This window comes from Puma concolor, chromosome F2 (genome assembly GCF_028749965.1).
Source record: "Puma concolor isolate L17-30 chromosome F2, mPumCon1.1.hap2, whole genome shotgun sequence".
Classification (NCBI taxonomy): Eukaryota; Metazoa; Chordata; class Mammalia; order Carnivora; family Felidae; genus Puma; species Puma concolor.
In genome coordinates, this window is record NC_141684.1 from 568,712 (window position 1) to 593,230 (window position 24,519).

Here is a 24,519-nt window from a genome sequence, read left to right on the forward strand (position 1 = left end):
ACGGCTATGCCCTGGACATCTACCTTCTCTCCGAGGAGACCATCACGGCTCAGACTTCCAGCCCCCTTCTGAGAACCCACGCCCTGGGGCCCTCCCCCCCCCCCCTGGGGGGGGGGGGAGTGGCAGGAGGAAACAGACGCAGGAGGCCATCATGTAGAGCCTGTCGTTTATAGGTCTCTGCCGGTCTCGTCCGTCTGTCTGTCCATGTATGTGTTTCTCTCTACTGAAGGGGCAAGGGGAACTCTCATGTAAAAATCCAAAATACAATCCTGCCTGGGAACGGCCACAGTGAGGGGCAGTCCAAGCATGGCTGTAAGGCCTCGAGCTGCCACGGCACACAGGGCTGGGGCCCTCGCTGCTGAGCAGGCTCCACGCCCAGCCTTCGCCCTGGGGCCTCTAGGAGACAGTGGGGTCCTTGGCTTTGGGGGGTTCAGAGCCCGTCAGCAGGGAGATGGTGGGGTCATCTGCGTAGTCGTCCCCCTCCGAGAAGTAGGAACCCTCCCCCAGCTCGAAGAGCACGGGCAGGTCGCTGCTTCCCATATCCACGGAGCCCGGGTCCACCAAGAACAGGGGTTGCGCCGTGTAGTGCACCAGCTGCTTCCCTGAGGGTGGGGGCTGGGTCAGGGCACTGGCGGGTGGGGACACCGGGCTGGGGCAGGGCAGGGGCTCAGGGCTTGGCTCACCTGAGTCAGGGCTGCTGTTCTCTGCCTCAAGGGGCCTGGGGGGCTCCTGGGGAGAGAGGAGCTCCTGGATCTGCCAGGGCAGGAGGGGGCAGAGTGAAGGTTCCTGCTCCCTGCCCGCCCCCCTCCCCCCCGCCCCCCCCGCCCCGCCTACGCACGCTGGCCAGGCTGCTGTCAAGGTCGGGCAGGCTCATGTCGGGCACTGTCACTGAGGGGCTGAACAGCTGCAGGGAAGGGAGGGCGGTCAGGCTGCGCCCGTGAGCTGTGAGCAGGGTGGGGGTAGGGAGGCACTCACGTCCAGCAGGGCGCTTGTGTCCACACTGAAGCCGTGGCTTGTCAGCATGGTCTGCAGGTTGTCCAGATTGGAGTCCATGGCGTCCAAGTGGTCACTGAGCTCGGTCCTAGACAGAATGAGGAGGGCAGGTAAAGTGGAGCCCTAGGCACCCCCAGCCAGGTGCCCTCCTGCTGGTGATCACACCCACCAGACAGAGAGGGGCTGTCCTCAGCTATACCCCCACCCTGCTTGGGCTCATGGGAAGCCCTCCGAGGTGGGGCCCCATCGCACACCTGGTGTGGGCCTGGGGTGGGAACGTGTGTGGGAAAGGGCCAGGGTGCTTGGTCACTGGGGTGAGAGCGGCTCAGGCTGTGCCAGCCGGTCCTGTCACTGTGAGGCCAAGTAAGGCCTCTGACAGCACTAAATGGCTGAGCCAAAATGACAGGGGGGGCTCAGGATGGGCTGGGGGCGGTGTTCAGGCTCGGCAAGGTCTTGTCTCTACGTTGGAAGACAGCAGGGATGGGGAGAGGGAGCTGCGGGCAGGGTATGGAGGGCAGGTCTCTACTCTGGTGCATGCCGGGAAAGAGACCTGGGTCTGGAGGCTGTGGCCGAGAAGGCCCTGGGCCACCTGGTGGACCTGTGCCGTTGGACAGGTGGCCAGGCTGGCTCTGGGAGGTGTCCACAGGGCCCTGCCCCAACCTGAGAGGAAGCCAGTCAGCACGGCAGCCAGGAGCCTGGCTGCACCAGTGGCAGTGCCAGGCGGGGAGGCTCATCTCTGTCGGTCAGTGAGCTGGGGCACTGGCTTGGGCCCCAGAGCCTGGGGTGGGGGGGCTGCTCCCTGCTGCACAGGGCCCGGGACGCCCGTTCACCAGGCAGGGCCAAGTGCTCATGGCCAGGCCAGGGTCTGGTCCGAAGCTGGGGAGGGGCCTGAGCTCTGGCGGAGCCCTCCTCCCTCCCCAGTGGGGACGGCGCTAACCCTGGCTGGACTCGGCCATGCAGAGAGGAGGGGCAGGGGAAGAGGCGGGCGACCCCAGACATCTGTGGAGCGCGAGCCAAACTGCAAGATACAAAGACAAGAGCCCCCCGATTGCAGGTGGGGGCCAGGTGGACTCCGTGCCCCCCGCCCTTGCTTGCCTGGCCTCTGGGGCAAGCCCTCTGCTGGGCAGGACAGATGCAGTGGCCTGTCGCAGGAAGGGGTGACAGCAGTGGCCAGAGCGGCTCAGAAAGCAGGTGCGACAGACCTGCAAGGCTGCACACCCTTGGCTCCTGAGGCCCTGGGGATGTGGGACAACGGGCTCTGAGCTCAGGGCCAGGTCTGCTGGCTCACCCCCCGGCGCCCCTGCGCCCACAGCCTGACGACCGCCCCACACCAGCCCCCCAGGACAGCGCTAGCTAGAGGCCCAGACGTGCTTCCTGAGGCTGCGGCGGAGGCGGGTGGGGCGGCACTCACTTGTCCAGGCAGGCTACGCTGAGGCACTTCTCAGGGGCCGAGGCAGGTGGGGGCGGGGGTGAGGGGCGACGGCCCCCCGCATCCGTGAGGGGTGTGGCCGGGGCGGCAGGGGCAGGCTCGCTTTCCCGCAGGATGGAGTCAATGAGGGCGGTCGGGGACAGGGGTATCTCCACAACAGAGGACGGGTGTCCAGGACTGGCCTCCTCCACCCGGGGGCTCCGAGGAGGACTCGGGGGCTCCTCCTTGACGCGTACCAGGGGGCTGCTGGACACTGGCCTGCACGTCGGGGGACACACACGTCAGCAGCTGCCGCCTCTGTGGGCCCACCCTTCTCCTGACGGTTGGGTGACGTGGCCCCCACCTCTCATCTATGCTTCCGCCTGGGGAGGCCAAAGGGCTGCCGGGGGCCAGCTCGGTGATGTCGGAGATGATGGGTCCGGAGTTGGCGACGGTGTCTGGGGAGTAGAGGCTGGAGCTGCTGTAGGCCGGGGAGGGAGCCTGCCATCAAAGGGAGGTGACCTGTGTGGCAGGTGCTGCAGCACGTGCCTGCCCCCGCCCAGGCCAGTCCTGCCGCGCCCGGCGCTCACCGAGTAGGGGCCCGAGCCATGGATGTGCTCCAGGGAGTATTGGCGGCCGTACTTGGGCATGGAATGTGCCGCACTGCTGTCGTTCAGCATCAGGGGGCTGCGGGGGGGGGGGGGGGGAGGGGGCGGTAAGGGGTGGGCTTAGGTGCCTCCCTGAGACCTCAGGGCCACCCGGGCCTCAGCCAGGGGGAGACAGGGTGGCCCTGGGCCCCGTGCTGGGGACGGGCGCCCCCTGTGCCTCACATCTTTCTCTTCACCCCCAGGATCCGGTTGGACTGCACCAGTGAGATGAGGAACTGGATGAGCTGCGGGCAGAAGGGCACAGTTAGCCTGGCCCTGCGAGGGGCCCGCCAGGCTCCCCCTAGGCCCGCCGCACACCTTGTTGACGACTTTCTGCTGCTGGGCGTGCTTCTGCCGCAGGCTGGCCACTTCCCGCCACAGGGCCTCGTTCTCGCTGTAACACAGTGGGCGTGGTCAGCAGTGCTGGGGGCCCTCCACAGAACCCCGCCCCCCATCCCACCCTGGGCAGGCGTGGGGTCTGGGGTGCGGCGGTAACAGGGCTGGGGGCAGACCGCCAGGGAGGACACGCAGGGGTGTGTCAGTTGTGGGGGTGGGGGCAGAGCACAGGACTGGGTGTGTTGGGTGGACCCCAGGGTCCTGAGACCTCCTGGACACCCTTGAGTGTTGCCCCCCCCCACCGTCCCTCTGAGCCATCTCTGCCCCACCTGAACCTGAGGAGAGGAGAGAAGGCCAGGGGTACAGAGCAGCATATGGCAGCTGTCCTATGCCCGTCCTATGTCACTAGGTCTGGGTGAGCAGGGCTGTGAGCAGCCTGGCCCTTCTGATGGGCCCCCAAGTGTCTTACTGACATGGAATTGCCCCTCTTGGCCTCAACCTGCAAGGCACCCATGTCCTGGGAGCCCAAGTTCACCTGGCCCCACACCCAGATGTCCTATAGCCAGAGGCTTCTGCCAGCCCCAAATGTGGAGACAGAGCCCAGGAGCCTCTTCCAGGACTTGGGGGTCATGAGGACCTGCCCCCTGAGAGGCTTTCGGACCACACCAAGCTGAGGACAGCCACCCTAGGCTGCGGTTCCTGAGGTCCCCGGGGCCCCCAAGTGCATAGGAGGCGGCCCAGGCCAGCCCTGTTAGGGGTCCTGGTTGAGGAGGGGAGCACAGGGCCGGTTACTGGTGGCCAAACGTGCCCCGGCGGCAGTGGGGGCCAGCGGGTGCGTTGGCGTGTGGGGGCAGTGAAGACCAGCCACCCCGGCCTGTGGAGTGCACACTCGGGACGCAGTGTGAGGAGCCGAAAGGGGAGGCAGGTGCCAGGAGCCCAGCTCTGCCCGTTGGGGCGGGAACTGGGTTAGACCCTGTCTCCCAAGGCGCGCGCACAAGTCCAAATGTAATTCTGCGCTTGGGAGAAGCCTGGAGCGTCCCTGTCTCAGACTGTAGGAGGCAGGGCTGGTGGGAAGGGGCCCCAGGAGGGGGTGGCCAGTTCCCAGGCCTGCACCTCTCCTGTCTGCTCTTTCCTCAGGCTGCCTCCCACGGGTCCCCTCGTCCCGCCACGTCCCCTGCTAGGCGCCCCCCTGCACGTGCCGCATGGAACCTACTGCTTCATGGCCAGGAGTTTGGAGTCCATGCTCTCCTGCTTCCCCTTCATGAGCTGGACGTCAGTCAGCAACTTGGTGACACTGTCTTGGCGGATCTTTATGTCCTCATTCTTCAGGGTGGATACCTGGGACCCCGGTGGAGGCGGGGGGGACGGGGAAACAGTTACTGAGGTGCCCACCCCTCCCCCCCGCCGGGGGAAGAGGGGAAGGCCTGGGATGCCGCAGAAGGGCCAAGGGGCTGGGCTGGCAGTCTGGAGAGGGGCCTTCAATGTGGTGGCTGATGGGGGAATGGCCAAGGGGAGTCCCAGATGGACAAGCAGGGAGGAGAGGGCCCATCAAGAGGAGGGCTCAGGGCGGCCAGGCCAGCAGCTGACTGCCCTTAGCAGTCGTAGGTCCAGCAGGACAGCAAGTAGCCGCTGCTCCCTCTCATAGTCTGGAGGAAGGTCTGAGGAGGCAGAGAAAGGGAGGCAGACTACTCACGCTGGTCACTTTCCTCTTGATGTTCTCAAGGAGCTGCTCCTGGCCACGCAGGAAGCACGGGTGCTGGAACTCAGTGTCGTCCCTCTCTGGCTTGACCAGGCCACCCTGCTCAATGTGGACCACCTTCCGGAAGCCGTCTGCACATGACGGGGTGGAGCAGCTCTGCCTCAGGGCCGGGCATCGCCCCACCGAGGGACAAAGGGAGGGGTCCGGGAGGAAGGCAATGCCTGGCACGGCTCTGGTCACACCACTGCCTGCGGCAGCTGGGTGGTCTTGGTCTAAGGGAGACCCCATACCCCAGACGACAAGCCCTCACCAGCGTGTGTGCCTGTGTCTGGCTGGGACTTCAGAGACTCTTCCCTGAGACTCTGCTCCCCTGGGAAGAGGCGCCCTGGCCGCAGGCCCCCCAGATGCGCCAGGCTCTGCATCATGCCCCGCCCCACACGCCCAGATAGCAGGGTACTCACACATGTTGAGCTGCCGCACGAAGCTGGCCATATTGTTGTGCTTGAAGTACTTGGGCAGCACCTCCTTGGCAAACTGGCCCTGGTCGAACACGTGGAAGCTGTTCCCGCTCTGCTGGGAGGCACGCGGCAGAGTCACACGCAGCCCACGAGGCACAAGTCCCCAGATGTGCCCGGTCCCTCCGCTCCTGCGTGTGCCCTGCTGGAGGCCCGGGACTGGGTGACAGAAGCCACACGGCCAGAGAGATGAGGGGACCTCATCGCAGCCAGGAAGCCCTGCCCCGGGGCTCCAGAAGTTGCCTGAAACACGCGGCACCTCACGCCCAGTCTTTAGGGGACCTTGTTTTTGCTTTAATCAGATTTCCCCCAGGAACAACCAAGACCCCAAGGTGAGGCAGCCAAGCAAATGGGAGGCAAACACACAGCTGTGTTCAGAAATGCAACCTCGTTCTTCTTTCGGCATCTGCGGCGGGAAGAAGAGGTTGCGAAACAGTCACTGCGTTACTCATCTTCTATCCCCTCATTTTTTAAAAACACACGTTTTTAAAATTCTTATTTGTTTTTGAGAGAGAGAGAAAAACGGGGTGAGTGGGGGAGGGGAAGAGAGAGAATCCCAAGCAGGCTCCGCACTGTCAGCGCAGGGCCTGACACAGGCCTCGAACCCACGAACCTGAGCCGAAACCATGAGTCAGATGCTCAATCGGCCGAGGCACCAGTCACCCCCATCTTCTTTCTGACCTCAATCCAGAAGCTACCAAGAAGGTTGGCAAGGCCAGCCTCTGCTGGAAGGGCCTTGGGGTGTGGGGCAGGGTCCTGGAACAGGGCCAGAGAGTGGTGAGGGGAGGAGGGGGTGGGGGGTGACAGGACATGCTACCCTTGAGTCCGCCAGGGACACTGGGCATGGCTTCCCCCATCGAAGAAGGGGCTGAAGGTAAGGAGAGAGAGAAGCCAGGGGAACCCTGGTGGTAGGCGAAAGCTAGAGCCTTGTGTGTCCACACACGTGCGTGCATGTGAAAATAAACCCAGATATAAGCATGTGAAGGGGTGGAGAAGGTGGAGAAAGGGCCTCTGAAAAGTCTTCTCCTCCAAAGAAGCAGTAAGAAAACCGGCCAAAACGTTACAGTGCGCTTTTTCAGAACTCTGAAAATCAACAGCAACATGGGAAGCCTTTATTCAAGAAAAATGATTCTCCTGCAGTAAGATCAGTGAGCTTTGTGGTATTTTGACTTGCCCTGTTCCCGCTTCCCCTCCTGTAGCCCCATTCCCAGAGAATTACTCTCGGACCAGTCAGCTCCCTGGGAGCTTCCACTTGTAAAGCTGTCTTTGCTTGATTTGACCCAAAGCTCTCCCAGTACAAAAAGGCTTTTCCTTAGGGATGTTTGTTGATGACATCAAAAGAGGATTTCAAAACTTTGTGGTTGCTTCAGACAGAGGATAACAGGGCAAAAAACAGGCTAGCTAGAAAACCTCAAAAGGAAGAGCTAGGGAATGAGACCTCGAGAGGGGTTTTGAAAAGCTCCAAAACATTTCTGGGCATCCGGAAGTCACATGCATGTGTAGGGCTGTGTGGACAATCAGGGAAGACCTGACGTGGCCCTAGGCGCGCACCTCTGGCTGACTTGGAGGCTCTGCACAAGCAGGAAGCAGAGGACAAAGCAGAGGCGCCACCTACCTGGGCTGTGTGCCGAATGCAATAAATCCCCCAACACCTACACGGGGTCCCCCGGCAAAGAACAGGACATTTATTGGTTCCAGGAGGCAAGGGAAATTTCTGTTCCCTTGACTAGCTCACTACTAAGCTAGCCAAGCAGACTTCAGTGGTCACGAACAACAAAGACCATAAGTCATCCAGAATTCGTTCAGAAAAGTCACTAAACAAACGAATACCAGCAACTACAAGAAATAGCAACAGCAACAAATCTGGGGAGGAGAGAGAATCTGATATTCAGAACCTAACACATACCACATTATATTAATTCAAAGTCCAGTTTCCAATGAAAAAGTATGAAACCTGCAAAGAAACAAGACATGGCCTATACACTAGGGAAAAAAAGCAATCAATTGAAACCATCCCTAATGAAACTTGTAAGTTGGATTTACTAGACAAGGACTTTAAGTCAACAATTTCAAATTTGTTCAAAGAATGAAATGAAATGGCAGCTAAAGAAATAAAGGAAAGCATGAGAACATCTTGCGGAATGAAGAATACCAATAAAGATAAAAATGAACCAAATCTGAATTAAAAAATATAATTGCACCAACTTATGCCCAATGGAAGTCCCAGGAGAGAAAAGGACAGAAAGAATAGCTGAAGGAATAATGGCCCGAAATTTCCTAAGTTTGATAAAAAACGTCCAGGAAGCTAAACAAACTCCATTAAAAAAAAAAAAAAAAAAAAGATTAAAACTGATTTCTCATCAGAATCCACAGAGGCCACAAGGCAATAGGATTACATTTAAAGGGGCCAAAAGGAGGGGCACCTGGGGGGGGGGGCTCTGTCAGTTACATGTCTAACTCTTGGTTTCAGCTCGGATCATCACCTCATGGTTCATGGGATCAAGCCCTGCGTCAGGCCCCATGCTGGCAGTGCAGAGCCTGCTTGGGAGTCTTTCTTTCTCTACCCCTGCCCCGCTCTTGCTCTCTCTCTCAAAATAAATAAACTTAAAAAAAAAAAGTAAAGGGGCTGAAAGGAAAAAAAACGGTCAACCAAGAATTGTATATCCAGCAAAGCCTCGCTTTGAAAAGTAAGGAGCAGGGGTGCCTGGGTGGCTCAGTCAGTTAAGCATCTGACTCAGAGCTCCAGGCTCAGAGCCTGCTTCGGATTCTGTCTCCTCTTTCTGCCCCTGCCCCACTCATGCTGTGTGTGTGTGTGGGGGGGGGGGGTGTCTGAAAAATAAACAAACATAAAAAAAGTTTAAAAAAAAGAAAAGGTGGGGCGCCTGGGTGGCGCAGTCGGTTAAGCGTCCGACTTCAGCCAGGTCACCATCTCGCGGTCCATGAGTTCGAGCCCTGCGTCGGGCTCTGGGCTGATGGCTCAGAGCCTGGAGCCTGTTTCCCATTCTGCGTCTCCCTCTCTCTCTGCCCCTCCCCCGTTCATGTTCTGTCTCTCTCTGTCCCAAAAATAAACGTTGAAAAAAAAAATTAAAAAAAAAAAAAAAAAAAAAGAAAAGGAAGGAGCAATTTCCATTTCTGGGATTCAAGTGTGAGATCTACTGAACCACTCCCAAGTGAAACAGAGCTTTTTTTTTTTTCTTTTTCTTTTTTTTAATTTTTAATGTTTTTAAATTTATTTTGAGACAGTGAGAGAGAGAGAGAGAGAGAATGAGTGGGCAAGGGGCAGAGAGAGAAAGAGGCACAGAATCCGAAGTAGGCTCCAGGGTCTGAGCTGTCAGCACAGAGCCCAACGTGGGGCTTGAACTCACAAACTGTGAGATCATGACCTGAGCCGAAGTCGGATGCTTAACCAACTGGGCCACCCAGGCACCCCTATTTTTTTCTTTTTAAAAGTTTACTTATTTTTTTTTTAATTTTTTTTTTCAACGTTTATTTATTTTGGGGACAGAGAGAGACAGAGCATGAACGGGGGAGGGGCAGAGAGAGAGGGAGACACAGAATCGGAAACAGGCTCCAGGCTCTGAGCCATCAGCCCAGAGCCTGACGCGGGGCTCGAACTCCCAGACCGCGAGATCGTGACCTGGCTGAAGTCGGACGCTTAACCGACTGCGCCACCCAGGCGCCCCAAAAGTTTACTTATTTTTGACACAGTGTGCTTGTGCAAGTGGTGGAGGGGCAGAGAGAGGGAGACAGAGAACCCCAAGCACGCCCTGCACTGCCAGCACAGAGCCTGACACGGGGCTCAATCCCATGAACTGTGAGATTTTCTCGGGAGAGAGGCAGTCAGAAGGAAAGAGAGCTCTGAAGGGGCTCCCCAAGGGAACTCACTTTATTTGAAACAAAACGTAAGGAAGTTCAAGCGTAAGGCTGCTCTTGAAAACAACGGCACCTCTTGGTTCAGAGTAACCAGCTCAACCAGGCCCAGCCTGTTCTACAGGAGAGAGGCAGCTCACAGCCCTCCCAGAGTCAGAACAAACCTCAAAGACAGGCCTTCAACACTACCACTGGTTGAATTTAATTGGGTTAGACCGCTCAAAAATTTGTGCCCTGGGGCACCGTCAAAAAACACCACCACAATCAGGCAGTAATTAGAGCCTAAAGTCTGGGTGTAATACCCTGGGAGGCAGTAGAGTTAACACTGAGGTCAAAGAGAATACAGACTTCACTAAAATAACCCAGCTAAGTCACAAAACAAACCAGCACAAAACAAAAACAAGCGTGGGGGGGAGGTGGGTGGTGGGTGGGGTGGTCATCCAGAAGTACTACATTACCTAAAATATACTTTTTCAATAAAATTATGAGACATGAAAAGAAGCAGCAAAGTGTGACCTGTGCACAAGGGAAAGGAGAAAAAGCCAACAGAAACGGAGCGTGAGAGGGACAAGGTGTAAAGTTTCCTCAAGACTTCGAAGCAAACATCACCTATATGTTTAAAGATGAGGTGACAGTGCCTTGCCAAAGAGAGAATCGCAACAAAGAGACAGGGCTTGTAAAGCAGAGTCAGATGAAAATTCCAGAGCCCAACAGTACAATAACCAAAATGAGGAATTTACTAGAAAGACTCAACAGCAGATGTGAACTGGCAGAACAAAGAAATCAACAAATTTGAAAATGGATTGATAGAGATGATGAAAGCAGGACAGAGAGAAAACAGAGAAAAGAAAAATGAAAGGAGTCTCAACAAAACAAAACAAAACAAAACCCCAAACCTTTAACTGCCTCAGCGTACGTGTAAATGGAGTACATTTCGTTACAGGAAAGAAGGACCAGAACAAATACTAAAAGAAATAAGGCCTGAAAACTTCCCAGATTTGCTTCCAAAAATCAATAGACATGGTATGCCATTCCTGAGGTCAACTCTGCTTTGTTTCGTAAGCGTTTTTATAGGGGCGCCTGGGTGGCTCAGTCAGTTGAGCGTCCAACTTCAGCTCAGGTCATGAACTCACGGTCTGTGGGTTCGAGCCCCGCATTGGGCTCAGTGCTGACAGCTCAGTCTGGAGCCTGCTTCAGATCCTGTGTCTCCCTCTCTCTCTGCCCCTCCCCCACTCTCACTTTGTCTCACTCTCTCAAAAATAAATAAATGTAAAAACAAAAATAAGTGTTTTTATAATCCTATAGTTTTGGTATACAGATCCCTGCATGTTTTACTATGCTTGTATTTAAGTTCTCATCTTTTAAAAAAATTTAAAAATGCTGATTTTTGAGGGGGGGCAGTGTGAGAGGCAGAGAGACGGAGGCAGACACAGAATCCGAAGCAGGCTCCAGGCTCCAAGCTGTCAGCACACAGCCTGACGTGGGGCTTGAACTCCCGAGCCATGAGATCATGACCAGAGCCAAAATCATCTGCTTAACCGACTGAGCCACCCAGGCTCCCCAGTAGTCTTTTGGAGCAACTGTAAATGATATTAAAAAACAAAACACATCAATTTCCTATTGTTCGTTAGAAATGCAATTGATTTTTGTATGTTGACCTGGTATCTAGTGACCCTGCAAAACTCAATTCTTTAGTTTTAGAAGTATTTTTATAGATTTCTTGAGATTTTTCTGTGTGGACAATCATGCCATCTATAAATAAGGTCAGTTTTATTTCTTGCTCTCCAATATATATTCTTTTAACTTCTTTTTCTTGTCTTCAATTACTAGATAGGACTTCCAGTACAATGCTAATTAGAACTGGTGAAAATAGAATTGTACCTTGTTCTATCTTAAGGGAAAAGCATTCAGTCTCTCCTAACATTAAGTATGATGTTAGGTGTAGATCTTTTTTTGTTATCGGGCTGAGTATGTTCCCCACTATTCTCAGTTTCCTGAGTTTTTTGTTTTTGTTTTTTTGTTTTTTTTTTTTATAAATGAACATCAAATTTGTCAAATATTTTTTCTGCAAATAATACGATCATGTGGCTTTTCTTCTTTACGTTGTTAACATAGTGGATTACACTGACTTAATTTTAAAATCCTGGACCACCCTTCCATTTCTGGAATAAGTTCCTTGTGTTGTGACATCACTCTTTTTATATATTGCTAGATTTGCTTACATTTTACAGAAAACATTATGAAAAATGCTGGTTCTTAGTTTTCTTAGACTATTTTTGTCTAAGTTTTAAAAAAGTTTATTTTTAAATAACTTCTATACCAAACATGGGGCTCAAACTCATAACCCTGATATCAAAAGTCACGTGATCTTCCAACTGAGCCAGCAGGTACCCCTGTGTGTGTTTTAAGGTTTATGTATTTTTGAGACAGAGAGAGACAGAGTATGAGCAGGGAAGGGGCAGAGAGAGAGGGAGACACAGAATCCTTAGCAGGCACCAGGCTCTGAGCTGTCGTCAGAGCCGGCCGGGGGTGGGGTGGCTCCAACCCACAAACTGTGAGATCATGACCTGAGCCAAAGTTGTGGGGCTTGAATCCACGAACCATGAAATCATGACCTGAGCTGAAGTCCGTTGCTTAACCAAATGAGCCACCCAGGTGCCCCCAGGTGCCCGTGTTTGATACCAAGGTAATGCCTGCCTCACAAAATGAGCTGCAAAGTGTTCCCTCCTTTGGTTTTCTGGAGAAAGTTGTGTATAATTGGTGTTATTTCTTCTTCAAATGTTTAAATTTGGCAGTAAAATCATTTGGGCCTGGACTTTTCTTTTTAGGAGGTTTATGACTAGGAATTCAACTTCTTTTTTTTTTTTTTTTTTTTTTTTAATTTATTTTTGGGACAGAGAGAGACAGAGCATGAACGGGGGAGGGGCAGAGAGAGAGGGAGACACAGAATCGGAAACAGGCTCCAGGCTCTGAGCCATCAGCCCAGAGCCCGACGCGGGGCTCGAACTCACGGACCGCGAGATCGTGACCTGGCTGAAGTCGGGACGCTTAACCGACTGCGCCACCCAGGCACCCCAAGAATTCAACTTCTTTAATAGAGTTAGGACCGTTAAGGTTATCCATTTCACCTTGGGTAAGTTTTGACACTTTATGGCTTTAAGGGAATTGGTCCATTTTTATCCACGTTGCCGAATGCACATGCATACAGCTGCTCAAAGCACTTCCTTATTACCCTCATACCGTCAGAGGGGTCTGCCGTGACACATATCCTCTTTGTTCCTGATATTGGCAATTCAGGTCTTGTCTCTCTGTCAGTCATGCTACAAGTTACCAATTTTTATCTTTTCAGAGGATCAGTTTTTGAATTAATTTATTTTACTGTTTTACCATTTTCGGTTTCAGTGACTTCTGTCATCTTTCTCATTTCCTTCCTTATGCTTGCTTTGGGTTTACTTTGCTTTTTTTTCTACTTTCTTAAGGTGGAAGCTTAGAAGCCATTCTTATTTTCTAATGGGATCACTTAATTGTATAACTTGCCTCTGAGCACTGCATTAGGTGCTCTCACATTTTCAGGGAGCGGGCATTTGGTGGACTGCTGGGGGACATCCGTGGGACAGGAGATGGAGTCCCCCTCGGATGGAAGATGGAAGAAAAGACTGCTCCTTCTGGGGCTGCACACTCTCTCTCAGTCTTGACGGAGGCGCTCCCAGGCTACATCTGTCATCCATGCGCATGATGTAGACCGTGTCTTGTCTCGTCCCCAGGACAAAGTGTTTGCTGAGTTACACTCTTGCTGACTAGGTATCTCTACATAACTGGCCACCAGGGACACCCCCCCACCCCACATTTCTCAAATGGGAAGATACAATTACATCAAGTTTATAATTTAAAATGCATAGCTTGATCCACTTTTGACATACAATTGTTTACCACCATATGCGAGAACCGAAGACATTTCCATCACCCCCGAAATTATCCTTATGCCCGTCTGTGGTCAACCCCCACCCCAGGCAACCACTGACCTCATCTTTGCTCCCCTGGATTTGCCTTTGCCAGAATATCACATAAATGAAATCACAGAGTATGCAGCCTTTTGTGCTTGGTGCTTTGCACTTAGCACAACAGAATGCTTTCAAGGTTCGGCCACAGAGTCTCCCGGAAAGCTGTTCACTCCTCTTCAGTGCTGAGTGGAGCTCCCTGCGGGGGGCGCCGCCGCTTGTCTGGCCACTCCCCAGCAGGCTGACCTGTGGGTCGTGTCCTATTTTTGGCTCTTGTGAATAAAAGTGCTATAAACATTTGCATTCGGGTCTTTTCTTTTTTTTAATGTTTATTTACTTTTGAGAGAGAGAGAGAGAGACAGAGTGCGAACAGGGGAGGGGCAGAGAGCAAGGGGGACACGGAATCCGGAGCAGGCTCCAGGCTTCGAGTTGTTAGCACAGAGCCGGACGTGGGGCTCGAACTCACCAACCAGGAGATTATGACATGACCTAAGCTGAAGTTGGACGCTTAACCAACTGAGTCATTCAGGTTTTTTCCTTCTAGAAGTTTTCTAGTCTTAGCTTTTACATTTCAGTCTGATTCATTTCAGTCAGTGTTTGTACACGGTGTGAGGCACATGGCGAGCTCACATCTGTGTTTACGGGCGCCCAATTATTCCAGCACCACGTGTGGAAAAGACTATTCCTATAGAATTGCAACGGCACCTTTGTCAAAAATCAATGAACTTTAAATGGGTGGGTCTCTTTCTGGATTCTCTAGTCTGTTCTGTTTATATGTTTACAGTTATGCCAGTTTCACTCAGTGCCGATTATTACAGCTTTATAGTAAATTGTGAAATCAATTTGTGTGAGCATTCCAATTGTTCTCCTTTAAAAAAATGTCTGAAGGGGTGCCCGGGTGGTTCATTTGGTTAAGTGGCCAACTTTGGCTTGGGTCATGATCTCTCACCATTTGAGGGTTCGAGCCTCACATTGGGCTTTGTGCTGACAGTGCAGAGCCTGCTTGGGATTCCCTCTCCCTGTCTCTCCGTGTCCCTCCCCCTCTTTTGTTTGTTCTCTCCCCGCCCTCCCCCCCCCAAAATGAATAAATAAACTAAAAAAAACTGTCTGTCTATTCTCTGTTGAGAATGTTTGGCTTTGCTTTTTCATAATAAACTCTAGTAGGGATCACTTTACCAACATTTACAAAAATGTCTGCCGTGATTTTACTGGGATTGTGTGAAATCTGTTTTCATCTTACCAACACTGGGTCTTCTGTTTATGACCATGGCATTTCTCTCCATTTACTTAGATCCTCTTTAATTTTTCTCAGCAGTGTTCTATAGCTTTCCGTGCACAAATTTGATACATGGTTTACAAGGTCCACACCCGTGGTAACTGGTCTACAGGCAGCCCCCAATGATCCCTGCCTCTGGGGGCTCACACCTTGTGCTGCCTTCTCCTGTGCTGTGGCTGGGTTGTTCTTGGTGACCACCAGCATTTAACAGGTGACATGTATCCGAGAACACATTACAAAGGCCACACTGGATCCCTTGCTCCGGGAGCAGCAGGCTGACAGGCCGAGGGAGCAGGCTGAGGGGCTCCTGTGGTGAGGAACGGAAGCCACTTGCCACCACGCACTTGAGCGAACTTAGAAGTGGGTCTCTCTTTGCAGCTGAGCCTCGAAGTGCCTGCAGTCTCGTGAGAGACCTCGCGTCAGAATCAGCTCGTGACTCTCAGAAACTGTGAGACGTTTGCTGTTTAAAGCAGTTAGGTTTGGAGACAACTGGTTACACGGCAAGAGATAATACGGCCAGTAAGTATTTTGTGTTTTTTTTTTTTTTTTTTTTTTTTTTTATTTGTGGGACAGAGAGAGACAGAGCATGAACGGGGGAGGGGCAGAGAGAGAGGGAGACACAGAATCGGAAACAGGCTCCAGGCTCTGAGCCATCAGCCCAGAGCCCGACGCGGGGCTCGAACTCACGGACCGCGAGATTGTGACCTGGCTGAAGTCGGATGCTTTAACCGACTGCGCCACCCAGGCGCCCCTATTTTGTGTTTTTTTAATGCTATTGTTAAATATTTCCATTTTCAAGGGTTCATTGCTAGTATACAGAAATAGAATTGGTTTTTTTACATCAACCTTGAATCCTGTGACCTCACCAAACTCATTTACTAGTTCTAATCACTTTGGTATTTTCTTTTTTTTTGTAGATTTCTTGGGACTTTCTAAGTAAATTACAATGTTTTCTATAAACAGAGCCAGTTCTATGTCCTACCTTCCAATTTTTCGGTCTTTTATTTACTTATATCTGCCAGACTACCCGACCAGGGTGTCACACACATCGTTGAAGAGGAGTGGCAGAAGCACCTGCTTTTTCAGGGTTAAGTACAATGTCAGCTGTAGGTTTTCATAGCCGCTTCCTATTAGGCTGTGGAAATGCCCTTCCCAGTTTGCTAAGCTTTTATCACAAAGTGAGTGTTGAGTTTGTCCAATGTTTCCCCTGCCACCATTAAGGCGTCGTGCGGGTTTTCTTCTCTTTGTCCGCTGATGCGGTAAGTTACAGTGGGTTCTGAATGCCGACCAGACTTCATCCACAGAGCTCCCTTCTGGCCTCGCATCTCACAGGTGCTGAGTCAGTGTTGTTCTGGTCTGGGTCCCTCTCTGTGCAATTCTTTCTTTTTCTGGCTGCTTTTACGATTTTTTCTTCATCGGTTTTCAGTAATTTGTTAGTGATATGCCCTGGGTCTTTTTGTTCGTTTGTTTTTTGTGTGTGCTTATCCTCCTTAGGAATTCTTTTAAGTTTTGGATCTGTGGGTTCACAGCTTTCCAAAGATTTGGACAACTATGTCTAAGCATTCCCTTTCCCGTTATTCTGGAACTCCACTTGTGTGTCAGGCTATGCGATATCATCCCCGTGAGGCTCTGCTTCTGCTCACTATTTCCAGTCTTGTTTTTCCCTGTACATCACCATGGACAGCATCTATGCTTACTCTCGTTCAGTGATCTTTTCTTCTGCAGAATCTAATCCGCTATTAATCCCCAGTAGTGACGTATAAAAAAAAAAGCTTTGAATTTTAGAATAACTTTTTTTTTTATTTTCATTTTTTTAAGAGTAACTTGAGATTTACAGAAAACTTGGGAAGACAGTACAGAGCTCTCACATAGCCCTCACGCCATTGTTAACAGTGTTAACACTGTTGTCACAAGGAAAGAATCAATATGCAGGTTTCCCATGCTGCCCGGAAGTACGGCGTTCCTATGTCAACATTCACAAAGCCAAGAATTACTGTTAATTGACATGGAAAAATTTAGAGTATTCCCAGACCCAAAAAATCACCTCTCTTCAGCTTTTCTGATACCTAAGAACACATCTTGCAAACAGATACACAAACGAAGCAGAGATGAACCACAAACGCTCACGGACACAGAGCACTAGCTCTAGCAGCTTGATGCGAGATCTGAACGGAGTTCCTGAGCAAGGAGCTTGGCGCGGCCACCCCTGCTGCTTGGAGCGCACGCTGCCTCTGTAACAGCTCGCTGCAAAATCAATGCTGGATGCTATTTTTGCTTTTGCCTTTTTTTGTAAAAATGAAACTCCTCTTCGGATTTCTTTCAGTTAGTGAAAACAGATAGTAATGTAGGTCTTTTGTTATAAAAGTGAAATAGCGTAAAATGAACTCTCTCTCAAAAAAAAGTGGGATACCTGCACTTTATTATTTACTAAATAAAGTCTGTATCTTATTCAGATCTCCTTAGTTTTTACCTACTATCCTTCTGTCCCAGAACTTCACCTAAGAGATTACACCACACTTTGTTGTTATGTCTCCTTACGTTCCTCTTGGCTATGACAGTCTCTTTGACTTTTCTGGTTTCTCATGACCTTGACAGTTTTGAGGAGTACTGGTCCAGTATTTTGTAGAATTTCCCTCAATTTGGATTTGTCCTGTGTCTTTTCCTCACAGTTATGAGGTTACTTGGGGTTACAGAAGGTTCTGGAGAGGAAGACCATAGAGGTTAAGTGCCTTTGTCATCACACCACGGCTGGACACTTACATGAGGCCATGTCTGTCGGGGGTCTCCACTGTAGTTTACCCCCCACCCTTTCCCACTCGGTGCTTCTTGGAAGTCACTATGTGTAGGCCACAGGTACAGGTGGGGAGATATGTGTCACCTCCCTGGAGGGAGTGTCTACACAAATAATGTGGAATTCTGCACGATAGACTTTTCCATTGCCATTTTATTTGCTCCTTCCTCTCTCTCTCTCTCTCTCTCTCTCTCTCTCTCTTCCACTGTCTTCATGGTTTTGCTTTGCTTCTTTGAGCACTCAATATTTTACAATTGCTTTAAGGTCTTTGTTGGCTAGTTCCCATCACCCCTGGGAACACAGCTATGACTCCCCTTCTTTGTCACAGGGTGCACTCTCACGCCCATTGGCTCATCTGTTAGTTCTGACTGGGCCCTGGACACGGGGGTCTTTACGTTGCATCTGGGTTTTGTGGTATTCCTCCTGAGAGGGTTTCGTGTGGATCAGCCTGATCCTTTCAAGGCTTGTCTTTACACTCGATTACATTGCATTTGGGGCAGCCTTTCTTAATTCAGTCCCACCTCCAACTTGTAGGTCTTCTGGTCCTTGTTGAACGCTCTACGTGTTCAACATGGTTCCTCTGCTCTGGCTGTGAGAATTCAGGTAACTCATGGCCCTGTCTGAGCTCTCCTCAGTGACTGTTCCTTCCCTAGAAGGTTCTCAGGCTGGCTTCATAGGTCTCCTCCTGTGGATGGGTGAACCAGAACTCTGCTGAAGACCTGAAGGGGCTCATGTGCAGACTCCTGGAGCTCTTTCTTAGTCCAGCTCCCTTCTCTGGTACCACACCTTGCAAATTCTAGATGCCTCAGTTTCTCCAAAGTCTGGGCTGTTAAGTTTCCCCTTTCTGTGCTGGAGTTTGAAAACTGCCTCTAGGTAGAAAGACTGGAACCTGTGTGGCTCACCTGTCCTTGTTTTCCAATCCTGAACACTGTTCAAGGGTTAAGCCCACATTGAACGTGTCCTATAAGCCCTACCTGAAGGGCCATCAGGAGTTTCAGATGTCTCCTGGTGAATCCATCACAGAACCCGATGTTCTCTCTCCCTGCCTCGTGGTTCAAGGCCCCGCCTTCTCTGCTGCCTCCAGGGAATCCTGGAGGTGATCTTAGCTTTTCCTAAAAAGGCCTCTGATTAGAAATATGGAAGGAACAGGGAGAAGTGAGTGCCCATCTGCTTGCTGGTAACCAATGCCCTCACCCTGAAACGCATTTTTTAAAAAAAAAGTAAACTCTGGGGGCTCCTGGATAGCCAGTCGGTTGAGCATCTGACTCTTGGTTTTGACTCAGGTCATGATCCCATGGTCGTGGGATTGAGCCCCATGTTGGGCTCCACACGGAGTGTGGAGCCTGCTTAGGATTCTTTCTCCCCCTCTGCCCCTCTCCTCAGCATTCATGTGCTCTTGATAAATAAATAAGTAAGTAAGTAAATAAGTATATAAATAACAACGACCCACAAAACTCTACACCCAGCATGGGGCTTGAATTCACAACCTCAAGATCCAACAGTTGCATGCTCCATGCACTGAGCAGGTCGGGTGCCCCAAGAGGCACTTCTTGGTAACTGCCAAGTCTGACTAAATTTGGAGCCTCTGGTCTTATTTTTGATGGCCCTGGGAACAACCTAAAATGAATCCAAAATTCTGCAGGGATGTATGTTTTTACAGACAGGGTCTCTGTCTTTGAGTATTTTCTCCAAGGGCTCCACGACCCCAAAGGGTTAACAACCACTGTATTCCATGAGGGAATACCACTGCATTTTTCAAGTATCTGCCCCAGGACACCTTAGTCCCCCGTTTTTGTTCCTCAAAAGTCAATCCAAAGACCAGTCTGCACGATGTGCTCCGTTCTGAATGTGGCTGGCCGACTACTCTCTGGGTTCCAGGAACACGGGCATTAGAGGCAGTGAGAGTATGGCTGGAGCCAACGTGGCCACAGAAGCAGAGGAATCCGGGTGTAGAGTGAGGTGTCAGGGGGCGTGAGGCTGGTCCAGAAAGGGAGAGCCACTGAGGACCCGTCCTCTACCCTGGCTGTGTCCTTATCTGAGTGTGAGACCATCTGCACCATCACGTCCTTTTCTGGTTTCTGCTCAAGTTCACTTTATTAGTTCCTGCAACACAGGCACCAATACATCCCTCCTAATCCTTGGCCCTCTGGCCACTGGCCCCTGGACTCACACCTCCAGACCATTGAGCACGTGCAGGTTAGTGACTCTGCTCACTCTGACAGCTTTCAGGGTCAAGAAAGGAAGAGTCGGTGGTGCTGGCTGCTGTGCTACAAGGACTGGGAAGCATTTGAGGGCAGCTTTCCTCGTTTCACAGCCTCCTTCCAGAGCTGGAGAGAATCCCGCAGCCAGAGCTGGAAGCCCCGGGGTGTATGGAGCGCGAGGACCCTGGCTCAGTCCCCAGTGATACACGACGGGAGCTCTTTGCACCTCCCAGGGTGGGTCCTGCAGGTTCCACTGCCCCCTCCCTGGTCCTTTAATAAAGAGTTCTGAGCACACACGGGTCCTGAGGAGTCAGGCGCACACGGCGACGCCCTGGACATCTACCTTCTCCTCAAGGAGACCGTCAACGTCAATGGCCCAGACTTCCAGCCCCCTTCTGAGAAGCCCCGCCCTGGGCCCCTCCCCCCTCCCCACCCCGGGGCGGGGGCCAGGAGGAAACAGACGCAGGAGGCTACCATGTACAGCCTGTCGTTTATAGGTCTCTGCCGGTCTCGTCCATCTGTCTGTCCACGTATATGTTTATGTCTACAGAAGAAGCAAGGGGAACTCTCAGGTAAAAATCCAAAATACAATTCTGCCTGTGAACGCCTGCAGCACAGGGCAGTCCAAGCGTAGCTAGGGTCTAACTAAGAAAGCAGGTGAGGGTGGGGCCGGCGTCTTGAAGTGTGGAGCGCCGGGAGAAGGCAGTCAGAGAGCAACAGCTGGCCATCACCGGGAAGACGGTGGCCTTCAGGTTCAGTTTAACCAATCCCCAGCTTTCTTTGCTAAGTTTCCTAATGTCTTTGAGACTCAGTTTTCTTCTCTACGAAATAGCCATTTGTCACCTTCTTGCATGGCTGTGGATGGAGAACAGATACAAAAAGGCTCAGTTTAGCCTCACGCTGCAGGCAAGGTCTGGACAAGCACACCTGTGCCGCTCTTGGCAGCTGGTCCTGCAGCCGTCTGGGTTCAGGGAGGCCCTGGGAGCCTCCGGGCCCTGCCATGTGCCTCCCAGCCTGCCACTGGGGAGCACTAACCCGGGGTGCTCCTTCAGCATTTTGGCTCAACGGACAGATCCCCAAGGGCAAGATCCAGAGGGCCTGCCCGGTCCTGCCGGCTGTCTGAGAACGAGCTCAGCAGGCCTCACCTGGCTCTCAATGCCAGGAGAGGAGGAGCGTTCCTGCCAGTCATGGGAGCTCTGGAAATGTTCCATGGCCAGCTCTGAGTGTACGGGTTGCACGCAGACCCGTTCAAGTAGTCTCACAGGGAGCTGATGACCTAACTACAGGAAGCGCTGTGCCTAGGACCCTCCACCCAGAGACCCAGCCCCTCCAGAGTGAGCCTCCGACCGCTGGCACTTCAAGGGCCATCTGGGACAGGCCTGGTCTTGGCGACCTCCAGTTCCTAGGCCTCCACCTCCACACAATCCTATTAGGTTCATTCCTGCTCCCAAAGAAAAGAGAATTGCACAGAGCAGACCGGTACCAGGGTGGGGCCAGAGAGGCGCCAAAGGCCAAAATTTAAGGAGCCCCCCCCACCAGGGCCTCCTCCACGTGGCCCTAAGAAAAAGCGCCTCCTTAAACTGTGCCGTCAAGCACCTCCCAGCCTCACCCAGGCCTGATCCCTAGGCCAGACAGGCCCAATTCACAGAGTCCCAGTGGGTGTGGGTGGTAAGGGGAACAGCACAGGCTGCTGGTCAGAAGCGCTGGGGCACACCCACAGGCTACACTCATGCTCACCGAGTCCGTCCCTACAGCAGCAGGAGCTGCAGGGTCTTGTGGGACCTCTAAGGACCCGCTGAGATGCCGTGCCCAGGGTGTCTTTAACTGTATGAGGATCTCAGAGTGAGTAAGCCAACACGACTGTCTGGGGGCAGTGACCTGTTGGTCTGTCCTTCAGGCTGGGCACAAGAAGCCCAACGCTCTGGGAATGCAAGCTTGTGCAGCCACTCTGGAAAACAGTACGGAGGTTTCCTCAAAAAACTAAAAATAGAACTACCTTACGACCCAGCAATTGCACTACTAGGCATTTATCCAAGGGATACAGGTGTGCTGTTTCGAAGGGACACATGCACCCCCATGTTTACAGCAGCACTATCACCAATAGCCAAAGTATGGAAAGAGCCCAAATGTCCATCGATGGATAAACGGATAAAGACGTGGTATATATATACAATGGAGTATTACTCGGCAATCAAAAAGAAAGACATCTTGCCATTTGCAACTATGTGGATGGAACTGGAAGTTATTATGCTAAGTGAAATTAGTCAGAGAAAGGCAAATATCACGTGACTTCACTCATGAAGAGTTTAAGAGACAAAACAGATGAACATAAGGGAAGGGAAACAAAAATAACATTAAAACAGGAAGGAGGACAAAACAGAAGACTCATAAATATGGTGAACAAACTGAGGGTTACTGGAGGGATTGTGGGAGGGGGGATGGGCTAAATGGGTAAGGGGCATTAAGGAACCTAACCCCTGAAATCATTGTTGCACTATATGCTAACTAATTTGGATGTTAATTAAAAAAAATAATAATAATAAAAAAGCCCAACGCTCTTCGGACCTGGCCCCACTGGCCAGGGTTTCTGGGGATGAACCGCTTCCCCCACCTTATTCACCTTTGAGAGTCAAGCACCAATCCTCTGACTGCCCCTTGTCCCTTAGGTCAAATGTGGTGAGTCTCTCTTGGTAGAACTGAGAGAAAACTTCCAACACAAAGGAAAAAACACCAAAAACAAAGACATCAGAGCTTTCCAAGGCCTCTGAGAGCCAGACTCCGGGCCATAAGTCTGCTGAAGGCCCTGTGTGAACTTTTTTGACAGAGGCCACAGGTATAGGACCATCTCCTGTCTCTGAGCCAGGCAGCTCAACAGCCCCCTGCACAGCCTGGAAAAGGGCTTCCTTCCACTGCTGAGCTACTGTTGTGATTTCTATATTCACTGCTGGTGCCAGCCCTTACCACTATGTCCTGCTTGACCTGCATACAAACCAGGAAGGATCAAATACTTGTGCTCCAGCTGGTTCCCCATCCCCCAGCCCGGGGTTTATGGGTGGTGCAGCCACTCTAAGTGAAGGCTGTCACAGGCCTGACCATTCCTGTTCAAAGGCCTTGCCCAGAACACAGGCTGTGGGTCCTGGAGAGTACGCTGGTGACACTTCACCCACTCGCCTCACGATCTCTAAGCAGAAAAAGAGAGCAGATTAAGGGGCACCCTAGCAGGTGGGGTGGATCACCCTAGTAGGATTAGGCTTGGAATATTCCAGAGCATTTCTGATGCCCCTCCCTGGTCTGGGTTAAGAGTGTGTCCTGGGAGTTAGGGGAAGGAAAAAGAGGAAGAAGGAAGATAAAAGAAGACAGAAATATGAGCCCACTCCCTTGGGTCAGAAAAATGCAAGGTCTGGAACGAGTGGATGGCACTAACACGGCAGCCTTTGGGAAAGCATGCTGCCCCTCTCCGGGACTCCAGTCCGTCATCAGAGTAAACAGGCAGTGCACTGAGAAATGGAGAGTGCCCACACAGGCATGTCACTGAAACCAACACAAAGCGTCTCCCAAAAGAATGCTGCATGATATCTAGTTTCTTTATTCCCAGTCTTCAGGCAGCAAACTTGAGCAAACAGACCGCCCAAGAGAGAACTTGGCCTCCAGCTAGGGGCTAGCTTCAAGCTAAACATGTCTTCATTCCTAATGGCCTAAGAGCATGAAGGAGAAGTACTTAACAAAGTCTGAGAAAGCCAGCGTTTTGGCCCTCAGGAGGTCAAAGCGTATTTGGGGGCACCCATAGGCTCTGCATGACCAGAGTGGCCTTTCTTCAGGTCACCCATTTGCCAGCCTGGGGTATGGCTCTGGCCTTCCCAGACACGACATCACAGCTCGGATGGGAACAGCAGATTCTGAGCTTCAACTCCATACACACTCTCTGATTTACCTCTGCAAAACCGGAGTCGTCCGGTCTTGCAGGGTCAAACCATGTAAACAAGCCTGCTGCCAGGCAACTGGAGACAAGGACTTGAATAAACTCGTCCTGTGAAGAATGAAAACCAAAGCTGCTCTAGGAAAGCCCAACTCTACTATCTCTGGACATGGGTTCAAGATCAATCTGAACTTTATGACGTTTTACTTTCTGTTTTCGCTCCCTTTCCTTTCGCACTAGAGCAACGCCCTCCAATTCACGCGCCACGTCCTAATTTTCTCCAAATAGCTGCCGACCACACCACCCTGGAAACTCATTTGAGAAGATTCAGAGGATCACCTAGGCTGACTGTTCGCCAGCGAGATTGGGTACTGTTCTAAGGACAGACACACTTCCGCGATTGTTCAACACTTAGCGAAAGACCAAAGAAGAGGCCCTTCCTCCCCAGCCCAGGGACACTTGGCGCGGCAGGGGCCCACAAGGAGCGGGCCCCGCACGTTTTCCTCCGAACCCTGACCCTGAGCTCCCGCCCCCACATCCCACCCCTCACGGGGACTCGCCCCACCCCCTCACCGGGCTCCAGCAGATAAGCGCGTCGGTGTCTGGGTCGCTCACGAGGGTCCACAGCTTGGTCAGGAAGGCCGGGACGTTGCTGGGCCCCGCCGCGCCGGGGCCCACGGGCAGGTCCATACCGTGCAAGGCGGGGAGAGGCGGTGGTGACGACCGCGAAATGGGGCCGAGTGCCGGGCTAGCGCCGCCGCCGCGCCTGCCGCCGGGGCAGCGCCACCGCCGCCGTCCGCTGCGCACACACGGCCCCGCGGCCTAGCATGGCCGCCGCCATCTTGCGACGGGCGCGTTCCCGCCGGCGC

At 52.2% G+C, this 24,519-nt stretch overlaps 1 protein-coding gene across 4 annotated transcripts; it reads right to left on the reverse strand.

Moving 5' to 3' along the window:
* Positions 1-152: 152 nt before the first annotated feature.
* Positions 153-24,513, reverse strand: HSF1 (heat shock transcription factor 1). 4 transcript variants are annotated; one of them, XM_086696090.1, is made up of 14 exons: positions 24,224-24,513; positions 5,545-5,653; positions 5,078-5,214; positions 4,598-4,722; positions 3,367-3,442; positions 3,232-3,293; positions 2,992-3,088; positions 2,766-2,902; positions 2,405-2,680; positions 1,931-2,011; positions 976-1,081; positions 839-904; positions 684-753; positions 153-602 (listed from the first exon to the last, which is right to left on the reverse strand). In XM_086696090.1, exons 1-14 carry the CDS (start codon positions 24,338-24,340, stop codon positions 397-399), a joined length of 1,665 nt encoding a protein of 554 aa, XP_086552216.1. In that variant the 5' UTR covers positions 24,341-24,513; the 3' UTR covers positions 153-396. The 4 variants fall into 4 exon arrangements, with proteins under 4 accessions (XP_086552216.1, XP_086552215.1, XP_086552218.1 ...); XM_086696089.1 differs by having other exon boundaries at positions 5,545-5,656; XM_086696092.1 differs by lacking the exon at positions 1,931-2,011 and having other exon boundaries at positions 24,224-24,512.
* Positions 24,514-24,519: the final 6 nt, after the last annotated feature.